Source organism: Pteropus medius, unplaced genomic scaffold (genome assembly GCF_902729225.1).
Source record: "Pteropus medius unplaced genomic scaffold, Ma_sr-lr_union100, whole genome shotgun sequence".
Classification (NCBI taxonomy): domain Eukaryota; kingdom Metazoa; phylum Chordata; class Mammalia; order Chiroptera; family Pteropodidae; genus Pteropus; species Pteropus medius.
This window is the reverse complement of record NW_024347788.1, coordinates 7,093,932-7,109,049: the sequence shown is the minus strand read 5'-3', so window position 1 is coordinate 7,109,049 and position 15,118 is coordinate 7,093,932. Positions and strand designations below refer to the sequence as shown.

The following is a 15,118-nucleotide window of genomic DNA, read 5'->3' as shown; positions in this document are numbered from 1 at the left end:
GGAAAGGATGCTTTGACACAGCGGCACGGTAGAAGGTGCCCGAGTTAGCCGGCTGCCATGCCAAGGTCCTTCCTCCCTTTCCGTTCCGATGAAGTCGTCCTTGATGAACTTCAAGCAGAGTTTTCGGGTCTCACTGGCAACGTCGTAGGCTCGCTCCTTGGCAGGTGCTTGTTCCTGGAGAGCCGCCCTCGCCACAGTCACTCAGAACCCCTCATGGCTCTCCCACGGGGAGAGGGTGTTGTGAAAAGGAGCCTCTCAGACAAACCAGTTGGGGAAAAAGGAGCCACTTGCCCTGGCTGCCCTCGTCAGAGCCTAGTGCTGGCAACGTCACCGCGGTGGGAACCCCAGCCCCGCGGGCACCGCCTCGGCCGAGACCCACCTTGTACCACCCGGGCAGCGGCCCCACTGGGGACACACCAACTCCCCGATCCCAGGCGTCCTTTAAACTCCACACCTGCGTCAGCTCATCCAGGAGTAACGGACCCAGACATCAGCTCCCCGCGCCCTGCTCACCGTGGGAGGAGCCAGCGTGCAAGTGGCACCTGGAGGGAAACCCAGCTCCGCTCAGCGACAGGGAGGCCTCGGTGCCATTCATCATTCATTCGCTGGACAAGGCTTTGTGGGCACAGACTCCACACCGGGCACTGTGCCAGGCGCCGGCTCTTGGAAGACCAGACGTCCCCATGCATCTTTCCCGTCAAGAACACGAGCAGGACAGAGGGGCGGGCGTGCGATGACTGGCAGAGGCCGCATGTCCAGGCAGCAGAGGTTCAGGATCAAGTGCAGGGGACCCGGAAACTCCAGAGAAAGGACAGGGCAGGACCAAAGCACAGGTTCATGCACCGGGGGACCACACGGGGACCCGGATGCCGAAGGCACCAGGTGGCTGCTCGTTCCCCAGGGAAAAGGCAAGCGGTCTGTTCAGACTTCAGGTGCAGAAAGAGAGGGACCCACCGCAGGCCTGGCCGGGGGCCGAGCAGCACTCGGGGACCACCTCCGCCCAGCGCCGACACAAGGACCTAGAAGAGCTGAAATCCCTGTGCTCTAAGGCTTCATAGAGTCACTGTATGAAACAGATATCAGGACATTCGTCTGTGAATTCTAAAGACAACATTTTTAAAATTTTTATTTTTTATCTCAAAAGTCCAAAACTCCTGCATTCAAAAAACTGTTCATATAGGCTTAGAAGAAACATATCTTTATAGACAAATATAGACCAACGTGTATGCACCCTGCTGTCCAGTGGTGAGAGGCGTATAATCCAGTATCACCCTAGGCAACTGCTGCTAAGAAACAGTTTAATTCAATACTCAAATGGAATAATAAACTCTTCCGAGGGGCTCAGGAGACTGAAAGAGGGTCTGTTAATAATTACACTGGGACAACAGGCATGAACCGAGACTGTCCCAGCACAGCAGGACGTGGGATCAACTGGTTACTGTCATTTTATTTTCATTCATTTTATTTTATTTAGAATGTGGATTTAGGATCCCTCTAGTGTTCGGGGAATATAAATCCAGAATATACGATTATATAAAACACGTGCATACCAAGAAGTAGTTTTCCAAATCCTCCCACTTAGTGTTTTTTAATAAAAGTCTTCTCATGATAAAGCTATAATGCCTTCTAGAACACCACACTGGATGAATACAGATTGCCATGGCTGGCCTCGCTACCTAGGATCCAGCGGTTGCCGGGGAGACCTTCCCTTGGTCAGAGTCTCCCAAGTCTGATGGAAATGTCTTCCTTTTAATAAATAAGGAGGTAACAGCCGTCTTAAAACTCAAGCACCACAGCAGTACCAGCCCGTCGCCAGTACACAGACATCGTAATAACGTCCCAAAACGCTGAGCCCATACACGTGCGGAGACGGACAACTCCACATGAACTTGGCCTGCCGTGCAGGACCCTAAGCAGGTCCCTGGAACATTAAATTTCTGAAGAGATTACAAAATGAGATAATCCACCTGACTTGACTAGCATGGTAGTTGTTTTTTAAAACTAGTAATCTTCTAAATGCTTTGAAAACTAAAGTATCCCTCATAGAACCGACATCTTAATTTGATTTGTTTTATTAACAATTAAGGTTAGGTTTTCCTAAAAAGGCTGCTATTCATACTCCCGGTGTTCACTAGAGCACACTCTTGCCCCAGAAAACGCCCCTAACCCCTTTATGCGTTTCTTGCCTGCCAGCAACAGCCAAGCTCCCCCACTAGTCCTCCATCTCCTTAGATTTCATTCAAGCAGGTGCTTGAAGATTTTTTTAAATATACATATATGTCTTGGAAGAACAAAGGGACTGTTCTTTAGAAAGCGAGCTGTTTTGTGTAAGCAAGGCGTCGATAGACCAGTGGCCGTCAGAGCTCGGGGCTGGGCCGGAGACCTCAGACTTCTTTTTCCTTTCTCCTTCCCTCATCCTGTTTTTGTTTGTCTTGTCCTTTTCGTTTTTGTGATTTTTCTCTGTAAATTAAATAAAGCAATTGTTTGGCTACTTTCCTCCAATAAGGAACTATCACTTTCCAAAAATAATCTAAGTTTTCCTCATCACCAGAATGGTCAACTAGATTGACTTATTATCTGATAATAATTGCCATCAAACGATAAATAAATCTGTAAGAAGCTTCAGACTTTGAAATGTATTGTTGATTCTGAACAAGTCAGAGATTGGACAGAAGCTTCAATGTTAGTATTAAGTAGTCAGATTACTAGATAAAATTCATCTGACGTGATTTAAAATTGGCTTAAAAAGTAGAATTTTTTTAATTAAAAGAAAAACTAACTCGCAAGCATATGATTTTTAAATCACTGAATTTGATCTCCTATATATTTCAGTTAATCTACCAGCACTTCAAATGATGACTTTTTCTTGCCAGACTGATTTATTTCCCTCTTAGTCCAGCCATCGTTCAGGTTTAAGGCATTCGGTTTTATTGAGCAAAGGGAGTGCATGTCCTTTAAAAAAAAAAAAAATCAAAAAAAATCATTGCATCTATGTTTATGTAAGTCTACCAGCAGGAGAATTTGATCACTCCCCAGGGGTGCCTCTGAGCTATTCAGGTCTGGCTGCCTGTTAAAGTCTTTCTCTTTATTTCGGGTTTGTATAGCATGAGGGAGAGCAAAAGCTGGCTCCTGTGAGCACTTCCTAAGCCTGGACATTGCTTCGCTCCTGCAAAAAACACTGACGTGAGCAGACTCTGTCACAGACCCAAAGGTCATTTTTCCATTTTGTCCATATTGAGAAATACTCTAGATAATTATCTGTCTTTTGTGTCTGAGAAGAATAGGAGCGAGGGGTGGGAGGGGGTTGTTTCATTTCCTTGAATTTTCTTTGTTGGGCTGCATCAGGCTCTCTTGAAATTGTAAAAAGAAGCGGAGTTGGGCCCTCGTAGAGAGCAGGGCGCCTCCAAGGCCCCCCTGTTTGTCGACATGTTGCCATTTCTGGAAATCCTTTGTTCTTACGAAGACACCTCACCTTGTTCCATGAGATCTACCTCACCGTGGACAAGGCCAGTCTGTATAAATCAGGTATTTCCTCTTGGATTTACAGAAATATTTCAAAGGTTGCAGACATTTATGGAGAGATACACTGCAATTGCAGCTGTGGGCTAAGGGCTTTTAGCTTTAAAGTGCCCAGAGGTTAGCAGATGAAGCAGACAAGACTGTTGTGACATGAAGGACGGTGTGGAGTCGGGTAGAGGGCTGTGAGCGCCCAGAGGGACGAAAGCATCTTCTGTGTGAGAAATTCGGGAACAACTTCCAGAAGGTCGCCTTTGCGGGATGCCTGTCCTCGTGTCCAGACGGTTGCGGTGCATCCGGAGGAAAGCTTTGGCTTGCCTTAGTCTGTCCCCCTCATCACTTTTTACAACCAGCATATCCATCTAACACGTAATAATCTCCACACAGATGGTTACACTTCACAAACCTTCCATTCAAAGAGCATATCTGGAAATTTTTAAACTCTATTGAGATGAAAGTTCTTTCAGCCTAATCCCCATAACGACATTCATACTGTCCCTACTTTCTTCAGACTTCAAGCTACTCCCCTAATATACCGGACAATATTCCAGGCTGTGCTTCCCAGAGGATGTCGAAGCTACCGGAATGCGGCTCCTCCAAGCTCCCAAGTGCAGACGTGCCAGCTCCGTCCCAGGCCCGGCCCCCTCCCACTGTCTCGAGCCCTTTTCTCTATCCTGTCTCCTTTTTCCCAGGGATCACCATTCTCTCTCCCTTCCGGATCTTTCCCATCGGGATTTAAACACGCGCTAGTGTTTTTCTAGACCCCGCAGGCCTCCGTGGCTATTGCTCCAGCTCTCATTCATGTGACTTTCACCCCTTTCACAGCAAAGCCTCTCAGAGGAATTCCCCACTCGCTCCGGCCCCTTCCAGACCTCCGATCACGCACCTCTCATTCTCCCGTGACTCCCGTGCCCGGCTCCCCGGCTCCAGAACTGCTCTCGCTGAAGTCGCAAGTGCCCTCCACGCGGCTACATCCCATGGCTGCCTTTTCTGTCATCGGCTCATTTGGCCCTCGCTTGCGCTGCCTTCAGCTTGCTCTCCCGTGACGGAAATCCAGTCTCCCCTCGGCTTCCGCGATGCTCACACAGGTCCCCCTGACTTTCCTCCGCCTCCCTCATCGGCCTGCCTCGGTCTCTTTGGCCGATTCGTTCCTCTCCTGGACCAGTCAGTACCCTCTTCTCTGTACATGGGCTTTTCAGACCATTTCATTCACTTCCATGATTTCAGGTGGTTGGTACTTGTACACTAACAAATGAAATAGAGAAACGGTAGAAATTCAGAAAAATACATAGTAAAAAAAAAAAAATAGAATGAGTTCTTCTCTTCTGTCTCATTTAACAATAATAATGTCTCTGGCACATCGCTTGTTCGTATGGTACTTGGCAGTTTTGAAAGCATCTCTGCATTGCCATAAGCCAGTTTCAGGCTGTTGATGACACATGGACACGCGTCTGAGTGCAGCGCCCTTCATCCTGTAGTCACAGAAGCTGAAGTCCGAAGAAATTAAGTACTTTTCCTAGTCACACAGCTGCTTCGTGGCATACCTAAAACCCGACGATAATTGTGAGGGAGTGCGCATTTATGACATGTAGGAGATGAGAAAAATGGCGTCCTAAGAGTCTGCCTCTTGCCCGACATTGCATCGCTCCTGAGCAGCAGAACTAGAACTAGAGCTTGAGTCACCTGGTGTCTAGGCTGCTGGCTTGCACCACACGGCTTCTTTGCATTCCTAGGACTGGTGCAGTTAGGTTCTATTTAAATTAATGATATTTGAAAATCGGAACTGTCTTTCGAACTGCAGTGTGCACTACGGCAGGCTGGCGTGATTGTGGGGAGGAGGAGGCAGGAAGGAGGCATTTCACATGATAAAAACTCTAAGTGTTTATACTTAAAGATTGAGTTAGGTCGTTCGTTTTTCTGTTAGTTCATTTAAGTGCATGTACCAGTCACCAGTGAACCGATACCACAGTAGTAAATGCCTTTCCCCCTGGTCCTCAATGGGGGAGGGTTAGTGTAGGAGTCACGGGCCCTGACGTCTTCTCGACTTATTGGGGTTTTCACATACACCTGTGGGCACGCCGATCTGTTTATTCTCCTTGGACTTGGCAGAACAGGTGGGGCTGGGGGTGAGGCACGTCACTGTCACACACCTCCGCGAGTACACGCTGCGCAGCTAGAGCGTCCTGGGCGCAGCTGGAGCGTCCTGGTGCAGGTGGAGCGTTTTGGGCGCAGGTAGAGCGTCCTGGGCACAGCTGGAGCGCCGTGGGTGCAGGTGGAGCGCCGTGGGCGCAGGTGGAGTGCCGTGGGCGCAGGTAGAGCATCCTGCTCGGCACAGCTGGAGGCGTCCTGGGCATAGCTGGGCGTCCTGGTGCAGGTGGAGCGTTTGAAGCAGGTAGAGCGTCCTGGGCACGCTAGAGCATCCTGGGCACAGCTAGAGCGCCGTGGGCGCAGCTGGAGCGTCTTGGGCGCATGTGGAGCGTCCTGGGCGCAGCTGGAGCTCCCTGGGTGCCGCGGTCAGCGCTGCGTGGACACAGCGGGCAAAGCGCTCCCTGTGAAAATTGCCACTTAATCCCCTCGTTCTCGGTTCGCGCCGCCGCCGCTGCTCCTTCCGCCTGAAACCTCCAGCCTTCCTGTTCTGTCCACCTCTTACTCTTCCTTCGAGACTCTTCTTGGGCGTTACCTCTTCCAGGGAGCTCTTCCTGACCCTCATCCCGACCCCCAGCCTTAGGAGCCCTTCCAGCATGTTCCACTAACACACTGTGCCCGCCCCGGCGCGCAGCCACCGTTAATGAAGCAGAGCCACCTCCGCCCCTGCCCGAAACCTCCTTGGTGAGGTACAGACCCGGGCCTCACACGGCTTTGCGTCCTTGGCCTCGGGCAGAGGGCCTGGCTCAGGCCTGGCTCATGCCTGGCGCCGATTAAAATCCACCGTAGGCAGGTAGGCCACGTGGCAGGAGAGGACAGAAGGGAACCCCTGAAGCTTCTTCTAAGTCCTAAGTGTCCCTAGTTTTACATATTAAATTTATAAGGCCGATTATGAAAAATAGCTCGGAGACAAACACCTTCAACTCTTCTTGCTAATTTATTTTTTGCCCCTGTATCTCTAAATGGCATACTTGTGTTTCTTCTTGATTTTTCCATTTTCAAGCATTATCTTTTGACCTCAACCGTGGAAGATGAGAGTTTAGGTCCTTCACTCCCTTTTCCCTACTGTATGATACACACTTTCCTCAGTAAATTTGTCCTGGATTTTGGGTTAGGCCAGTGTTCAGGTTTCGTATTATTATATCTACGTAACACGTTATCATCTGGAAGAAGCATGTAGTATATTTGATTTACGTTTCTGGCAATTATCCCTCTCATTTCTGGGTGGAAAAAGCTAAGAAAAGATAAGTAACTTTGGCCAGAACCATTTCGCCAGTTAATGCCAGCATCAAAAGCTAATCCTCTAATTCCTGGTAAAATGGTTTTTCCATGACATCAAGCTGCCTCTCAAAAAAATTATTTTTTTTAATTTTAAATCCTTAGTGAACCAATTTGAAGAATAACCAGACTTTTACATGGTTTTATCAAAATATTCTTTACACTAAACTTCCACTTTACTCAAATTGATCCCTAATGAGAGCTCATATTTCTTATAAACTAGAACAGAAATAAATATAGATAAGGACCCAAATAGAGAACTTAGAGCCAGAAAGAATTTAGTCTGGGTTTTCATTTTGAAAATGAGAAAACTGAAGCCCAGAAAGGTTAGATGGCTTGCTCAGTGCCACATAGCGAGCGAAGGGCCACACTGGGCTGAAATCCAGGGGTCAACCTTCAGCCCATCACTCTCTCTGCTGTCCACCCCCATCCTCTCAACGTTACTCGATTCCTCTCCAGCATTTCCCTCCATTGAAAACCTGTCTCACAGATGCCTAACCTCATTCCCTATCTACATTGCTCATCTCTAAAAATGGCATTAAGACATGTCATTATAAGTCAAAGTGGGGCACAAAGTGTGTTTCTTAAAACCAGGATTCTGTTAAGCTGCCTCGCATGGCTGCACAACCAGAATACTACACTGCGTTAGGAACTGGGGCACAACGACAGAAGTGGAGGGAGACAAACAGGAAAAATCTCCTGAGTGTCAGAAAGAATTAGGAGAACTCCGCAGAAGACAGCTCGAGCCCGGGGAGGCACGGAGGGAGCCCCGCCTGCCAACCCGCTCAGCCCGTTCCGCCCCGTGGCCCCAGGGCCAGTTCAGAGTCTGCGTGTTGTGCCGTGTCCTCTGCTCTCCCCCGTGCGTGATCCCCTTCATTGCCATGTCGTGGTGTCCACAGCCAAACGCACAGCTTCATGTCCCAAAGTTCATGCTGCCTGCTGCCCCTGACCTCCCAGGCCACCCAAGACCGGCATGGCCGGAGCAGATAATAATAGGTAAAGCGAAATAGTCACAAATTGATTTTTTACCCTCCTTGTAGCCCGAGTCTGTGAAACCTATAAAGTCTGTTCATTTCCATCGGACTGTTTTTGTTGTATTGTATTGGACTTTGTGAAAAGAGTTATTCCAGTGAGAAAGTTCTTTGTCAGAAACTGTAAACTCAGAGGGAGACGTGACACAGGATGCATATGGGGGCGTGTTCCAGAGCATCACGTCACGTAGAAGAGAAGGAGGTTGCAGTTTCAAATATTTGAAAATATTTACCAAGCACATCACTTGTGCCAAAAAAATATGCATTAGTCTCTAGGAGTGTTCCAGCAGAGAGGAGGAGGGTAAGACAATTGAGTTGAGTTTGGGGAGGTGGGCAAAGGGGTCCGGCCCAAAGTCGGGAGAGCGAGGCCACGGGTGGCCTTGAAGAAGCCATGAGAAAGGACAGGACCCCTTTCTGTGCAGAAGGCTCCGTCCACCCCATCAGAGCAGGAGCTGCTGCAGCACAGACCGTAGACCATCCATCCTGCTTCTCACCTGTAGCGTCACAATCGCCCTGACAAACATTTGTCTGGAATGTGCCACCGCCCCACCTCCTGCCCCATCTGCCACCTCTGCCTGCGTGCTGATTCCTGGACATTCAAACAAAGGAATAACTCCGATCAATGATAAAGGCACTTACAATGCGAATGCCCTTTGGGTTAATTAGTATGAATGAATATCAGCTACAGTGTAATTTTTAATATTCATGATAAAAATTCAGATCCTTTCCTGCTTTTTAAGAGCGAGGAAGGATTAAAGACGGCAGCAGTTCACTGAGTATTTAAAAGCAAAGGTTGCCACCAGCCAGGGCAGAATTGAAGATAAATTGCATACTCGATGACTTTGCCGGAGATTGAAACTGAAACACGTGGACGCTCCCTATAGGCAAAGCTGTTTTGGTCATGCGTTATCCTAGTAGAAGCTGCATGCTACTTAGGAAAAGTAGGTGAGGCGCAGATATTTTTTTAACCAGATTTCTTCATATGAAAGACCGTTATACCTGGAGACATATTAACGTGACTTTCATTGTATCAATGAAAGAAATTTCTAACTCGTGAGTAATAATAACCTCAAACGGTAATGTGTTTTAGGCAGATGTGTTCAGTGCCTTATTACGGCCCGAAGAATCCTGTGCTGCGACTTCGTTCCTCTTTATCAACATCCTCCTGGAAGCAAAGATCCTCTTGTGTGTGTCTCTGTATCCCACCGAGTGGTAAATGTACCGTAAACACACACAGAGATGATTGAATGAGAGCGTGAACGAATGAATGAATTCAACTGCCTGCTAAGCAATCAGGAAAATTGTAGGCGACTGCAGTGAGTAGGATTTCCGTCGATATTTTTATGGCAGTTTTTGAGATCAGAGCATTTAAAGCACATCTTCTCATTAGAAGTAGGACATCTGCCGAACGATGGAGGTAATCGCTTTGGCCCGCCCCTCTCATTCGTCCTGTAATACATGAATCGGTTTTCATGCAATCGACTCCAAGTAGCAGAAGACCCAACTCACTAGCTTCAGCTACTAGCACGTTGATTATTTACGTAGGTAGAAGGTCAGAGGTACGTGGCTCCGGGGCTGGTTCTGCACCTCAGCAATGCGGTCAGACACACAGGCTCCTCCATCCTTCCTTCCGCCACCTGCCCTGGCCGCATAGTCACCAGGTGGAGGCTACAGCGCTGCGCATCACATCCTCGCTCTGTGTCCGCAGGCGGCGGGCGCGTGCGTGTTGGAGGGAAGCTGGTGTGTCCAGGGCCGTGAGCTAGCTCTTTGACCCGGGAGGGAAGCCCGTCCCAGAAACCTCCTGACAGACTTTCTCGGGCATCTCCGGTCACTTGCCTTCCCCTAGACCAATCACTGGCAAAGGCGAATGTGCGTAATTCCAGCCGACCGCGGTTCGTCTGACTTCTGTTTAAAAGAAGAAAGGGAGTGGACGTGGGAAGGCGAGAAGGAAGGGCTGCTGTGCCCCACCTCGTCTCTGCTGGAAAAAGGGACTCAGCTGTGTTGTCCCCACACCTCCGAGGGCTAATGTTCCTTCCAGGATTATATTCTGGCTATTTATATCGTTTGACTGATGGTTTTTAAAAATTATGAGCTTGAGGAGGAGCCCAAAATATATGAGCCTTGCCCAGAATTACAGGGCTTTAATGAGTCATGTCCCTTCCCTGCTCTGGCTTTGGGGCGCTTTACCCTGGAACATTTTTCTGAGTTATAATTTACAAGATCCATGTCCTTTCCATTTGAATTCATATGAAAAAAGGATAACGATTCTTAGGCACAGTCACCTAAAAGGAAGGAAGCAGATTGTGTCAGCTGCGAGAAATACATCCAAGCTCTGAGCATGTGCATCCGTTTGCATCAAAAGTTGTGAGGGTCCACAGTATTTTGTGGTTTGGGGAAAATTTTGATCCGTTAAGTGAAAACAGTGTGTCTACTTCAGAAATTGGAGTGACTGACTGGAGCTCTTTCTGGATGAAACTAACGCTCCGAGGAGGAGCGGTCCAAGTTCTCCACGCCTTCTGCATGCAGAGCACTCGGCAGTTACCAGCTGTCTGAGCAACCAGTGGTTCTATAGCACACGCCTGCCCCCAGGAAACAAGCTCCCTCAAATGACAGGCCTTCCCTAGTGTCTGTTCCACTTCCTGTCCCGGGCCGGACTGGCCTAGACTTCCTGCCTAGTATCTTTTATGAATTGTTGTCAACTCATGTAAGAGATGCCCTAAAATGGCTTTCGAACCCCTTGACAGATGCGAGCCTTCCACCCACCTGGAGCAGTGTATTCCTGTGAATATAATGGCATTCATAAAAGGACACAAAGTTACATAATCGCCCCATGTACCTTGCTTTTAAGTATCCCTGGAATTTTATGTATGTGTTTCTCTGGAATAAATGGGCTGATGATTATGTCTGTCAAGAATGTGCCGATGTTGAAACGTCTCTAGACTCCCATTGAGGTGGGGGTGGAGCTGCCCTCCTGGCAGGGCGAGCAATGATTTCCCAGCAGATGGCCTGGCAAGACACGCAGGTGACAACCAACAGGCCAGTTCCTTTCTGCCCAGAAATTTCATAGCCAATTTTCAGCCTCCCTGGCGGCTCATTATAGGTGTCTTTACGACTTCAGGAGCATGATTTTGGAGGTAGCTGGGGGTGAGGTGGGCAGGTAGCAGGGGGAGGTGAGGGAGGGGATTTTTCTTTTGCCTTGTCCATCATTTTTAGTACTTAACAAGCTATTCTCACAGCAGCATTGCTGGATTGTGTAAAATGTCTAAAAGAGGTAACTAATTTTTGATGAAAGTGAAGTTACGGGACACATAGAAATTTGTTTTCTATACCTCTTCTGAAGTTTTTTGCTTTATTTTTTAAACAAGATACCTGAAAACACACACACACACACACACACACACACACACAGGAACGGTATTCAAAACAGTTATCCCAATAATTCTGTCATTGCTCAGACCATTTTTTGGAACTTTTTCTTATACAATTGGCCTGTAGAACAGTCACTAATTATAAGCAAACTAGTCTCAAAAAACTCGTACCTGGTTTTGACTAAAACCCAAGCTCGATCACCTTAAATTAGTCAGAGCATGTCAGCACTAGGCGAAACAGTAGGAATCATTGAGTTCAACCCCCTTCGTTTCTGCTGAGGCCCAGAGAAGTTTATTGACTCGCCAAAAGGTCTATGTACATAGCAAATTAGCAAATAGTTTATACCAGAAATAAACTCCCAAGTGTCTTTTGGCTGTTTATTAAAAAATCAAATCAATTTTTACAGAACACATGAGTGCCACCATTAAAAGTATTAAAAAAGAATTTGCCGCGGACTCTGCAGATCCTTTCAGAAGCAATCCAGACGTGTTTTAAACAGTGACAGCATTGTTGTAATAAATGTACTATTTAAATATTATTTATTATTATAAATATATACAGAATAAGCTTATCTCTTCATAACAAATGCAAGCTCCCTTATATTTGCTTTAAAAATCAGTTAGACTGTAGGCAATTAGCAACAGTAAAACCCTATCGCACTTTTGAATTGTTTCTCATTTTCCTCATTTCCCGTGGAGAACACCTGTCACAGAGCTGCAGACAGTGTCTCCCAGGCTGAGAAGCTTGTCCTTGTGCTGTTCTGTCTGGTGAGATCGTCACTAGCCACGTGTGGCTATTTAAATTTAAATTTTACTTAATTAAATAAATTTAAAATATAAAGTTCAGGTCCGCAAGTACTCAATAGCCACATTGGGCTCACGGCCACCTGTGTAAACAGTGCTGTGGACACAAGACGCTATTGGCTAGTGCTGGCCTAGAATTCTTGTAGTCAGTATCCATGTTATAATTTACTGCTTACCTCTGGAGGAGTTGGGAAGCGGTGGCGAGTTTGGGGGGAAGTATTTTAAATATTCATTTGTTCTCTAAATGTTACCAGCTATTCCGCATAGTTTAATTTAAAGAAGAAGAAGAAGAAGAAAGTTACGTTCACCCATTTTTAGAGCATGATTGTGTGTGTGGAATTCATATCGACCATCATGTCCTGGCTGCTGAATTTTCTTAAAGTATTCTGAAGTTATGACAGAAATTCTGTCAATGCTGCCAAAGCTATTGGCAGAAAGGTCCAGTTAATTAAAATCTCTACACAATGTAAGACAATGAAAGTCATATTGAATTCATTCTTAATAGCCATTTTATTTGCAAAGACCTTAAGCTACCTACGTACCTTCATCGATCCTGACATCCAGATTATTCTAGCATGAACGGGCCAGCCTGTAAAGACCGAGCTGGCAGCACGCTCATGACCGAGGACGAGCCCCCTGCTCACTGTGAGCGGTTTGAGGGCAGTGACGGGTCCTCTGTGGCTGTCGGAGCCCGTGGCACCTTGCTTGTTGTCCTGCCAGCACATTTTCCTGTAAGTCTTATTTGAACAAATAAATGAACGTTCGATACGGTCTGCCCTGAACATCGTTACCTTTGGGAGCAGGCTAATAGGCTGCGTGGACTGTGACTGCTTCGGGTCCTTTTTATTGTGGAATGATACACATGAAACCGCTCCCTAGGGCGGGATTTCCTGCATGTTGGTCAGTCCTTTCGGAGAATCTGTGCTGAATGAAACTGGGGACCAACGAGCCACAGGCTCTCCCAGAGGAAGGCTGAAATGCCGCTTATTGTTCGAACTGCAGAAATAGTAAATCCAGTTTTAAAATAAAGATGAATTAGGAAAGCTGCGAAATACCATAATAAAATTAGAGTGGGTCCAGAAAATAAATAAGCAGTTTTTAGTGTCTGTGTGTATAACATTACCTCACTGAAGCACGACAGACACATTTTGTTTTGCTTCTCCACCCGTTTGATATAAAATGACGTTTGTCAGTGAGCGGGGCTGCTTTGACAGGTGTATAGGTCGGCGCGTATCTGCCGTGTGTGACTCAGCTGGAACAGCTGGGCAGTGAGCCTTTTAAACCGGTGAGAAAGTGCCAGTCTGGCGAGACCCCCCTCCCTGCCTCTGGCGGGTCTCATTCCTTGTATAAATGCTTGAGGCACGTCTGTGACCCAGTCCAGCTCCTTTTCTGTTTGTTTGTTTGTTTTTATAAAGAATTTTTTTTTTAATTGAATTTCTCTTCTTCCCACCTAATTAGATGTTAAATCTGATGAAATGTGTCTGTTGCATCCTGTGGCCTGAGGTGGTCAGATGCCTTAAGGGCTGAGGGGAAAAGCCCTCTTTCTGTCCTGCAGCTTCCGGGGTTGGTCATGGAATAGTGATAATGTCTCAATTCTTCGTTTCTAGATAACCATCAACAGAGACAGTGGTAAAGACGTGAGTTCCCCCAAACACGGGAAGGAGGACCCAGACAACATGCCCCACGTGGGCGGCAACACTTGGGCTGGCGGCACAGGTTGGTAGCCCTGCCATTCCTCGGTCAGGCGTCCTGAGCCTTCACAAGCCCGTGGAGGCGGCACAGCACCCCTGAGGGGCTTGGCGACCAGCATGCCTCTCCTGCCTCCGCCATTAGTCAGGGGGACTGTGCCCTTGCCCTCTGCCCCAGCATGACGTCAGGACATAAGAAGATGCTGGCATCTGGAGTCCCACGGACTGTGCCACCCAAGGCCACGCAGATGCTAGCAGAGTCGCTTCATCAGTAGAAGGGGGGTAATATCAACTGTCTCCCAGGTTGGGGTGGGGATTAAATGAGATTATGATCATCGAGCACTGAGCACGAGACCTGGCGAGAAGAATGTAGTCATTACAAGTGTCTGTCCCTTCTTTTAAACTCCGTGCCCTTGGGATCATGGCAGGAAGCTATAGAAAATTCTTTCTTGACTAACTGACTTTGAGAAGAAATGGTCCTCGTCTTCCACATCTCGGAAGGGAGTGCGCTGAGGATGCAGGGCTGAGGATGCAGGACTTGAGATAAGAGGGTAGGTCGCAGTTGGGGCCGATGGCGGGGGCCGTTCCTTCCTCTTGGCTGCTTTCCCGTGACTCCTGTCTCCGCGGCAGCTGGAGCAGACACCACCGCTGGGCCGCAGGAGCTGGGCCAGGCTGTGTGCACTGTCTGATCTTATCTCGGCCGTGAGGAGTGCTGGCCCAGGCTCCGTACTTTACCCCCTCCTTAGGGATGGTCTGTGCCTTTGGCCTTGACAGCCCGGGAAGGAAATGGTTTCTGTGCTGGGACAATGCGCTGTCAAGTAGGCCTGCAGACTGCTTGCCTACCCTGTTTATTCATCGAGCTTCAGCTCTAAAGAAAGGGTATTTTTAGAAATGTCCTTTGATCTGGAAATCGGTATCAAACCAGCAAGACTGAATCCATACGGAGCGCATCGTGTAACGAGCCGGCCAGATGTGGGCTGCCCAGCGGTGGCCCGCGCTGCAGCGGAGGGTCTGGCTTGCCCTTCACCTTGAATCTGCCGCCTCACATACCTGTCCAGACTGAAAATCCTGCTTTTGCTTCCTGCAGTCTTTATTTTTCAATTTTCAAGGCTCCTTTATTTCAGATTCTTTATTTCTCTCGGTCATTTTTTTTTTTCCCCTCAGAATTCTCTGTACTGAACTTAGCTCTGGCCCAACAAGTCATTTGAGTCCTTTGGCTTTATCAAAGCCCCTCCTTGCCTGTTCTCCACCTGCCTCTGAACTGATCTAGGATATCCACTGTTCGCTT

General features: G+C 47.8%; 1 protein-coding gene across 5 annotated transcripts in view; it reads left to right on the top strand.

The window, feature by feature from the left end:
• Nucleotides 1–15,118, top strand: part of VWA8 (von Willebrand factor A domain containing 8) — a 265,675-nt gene that overhangs the window by 204,032 nt on the left and 46,525 nt on the right. For all 5 annotated transcript variants that reach the window (XM_039877207.1, XM_039877209.1, XM_039877206.1 and 2 more), the window contains exon 38: nucleotides 13,750–13,858. In XM_039877207.1, the coding sequence (XP_039733141.1) occupies nucleotides 13,750–13,858 (109 nt within the window). The remainder of the gene's footprint in view (nucleotides 1–13,749; nucleotides 13,859–15,118) is intronic.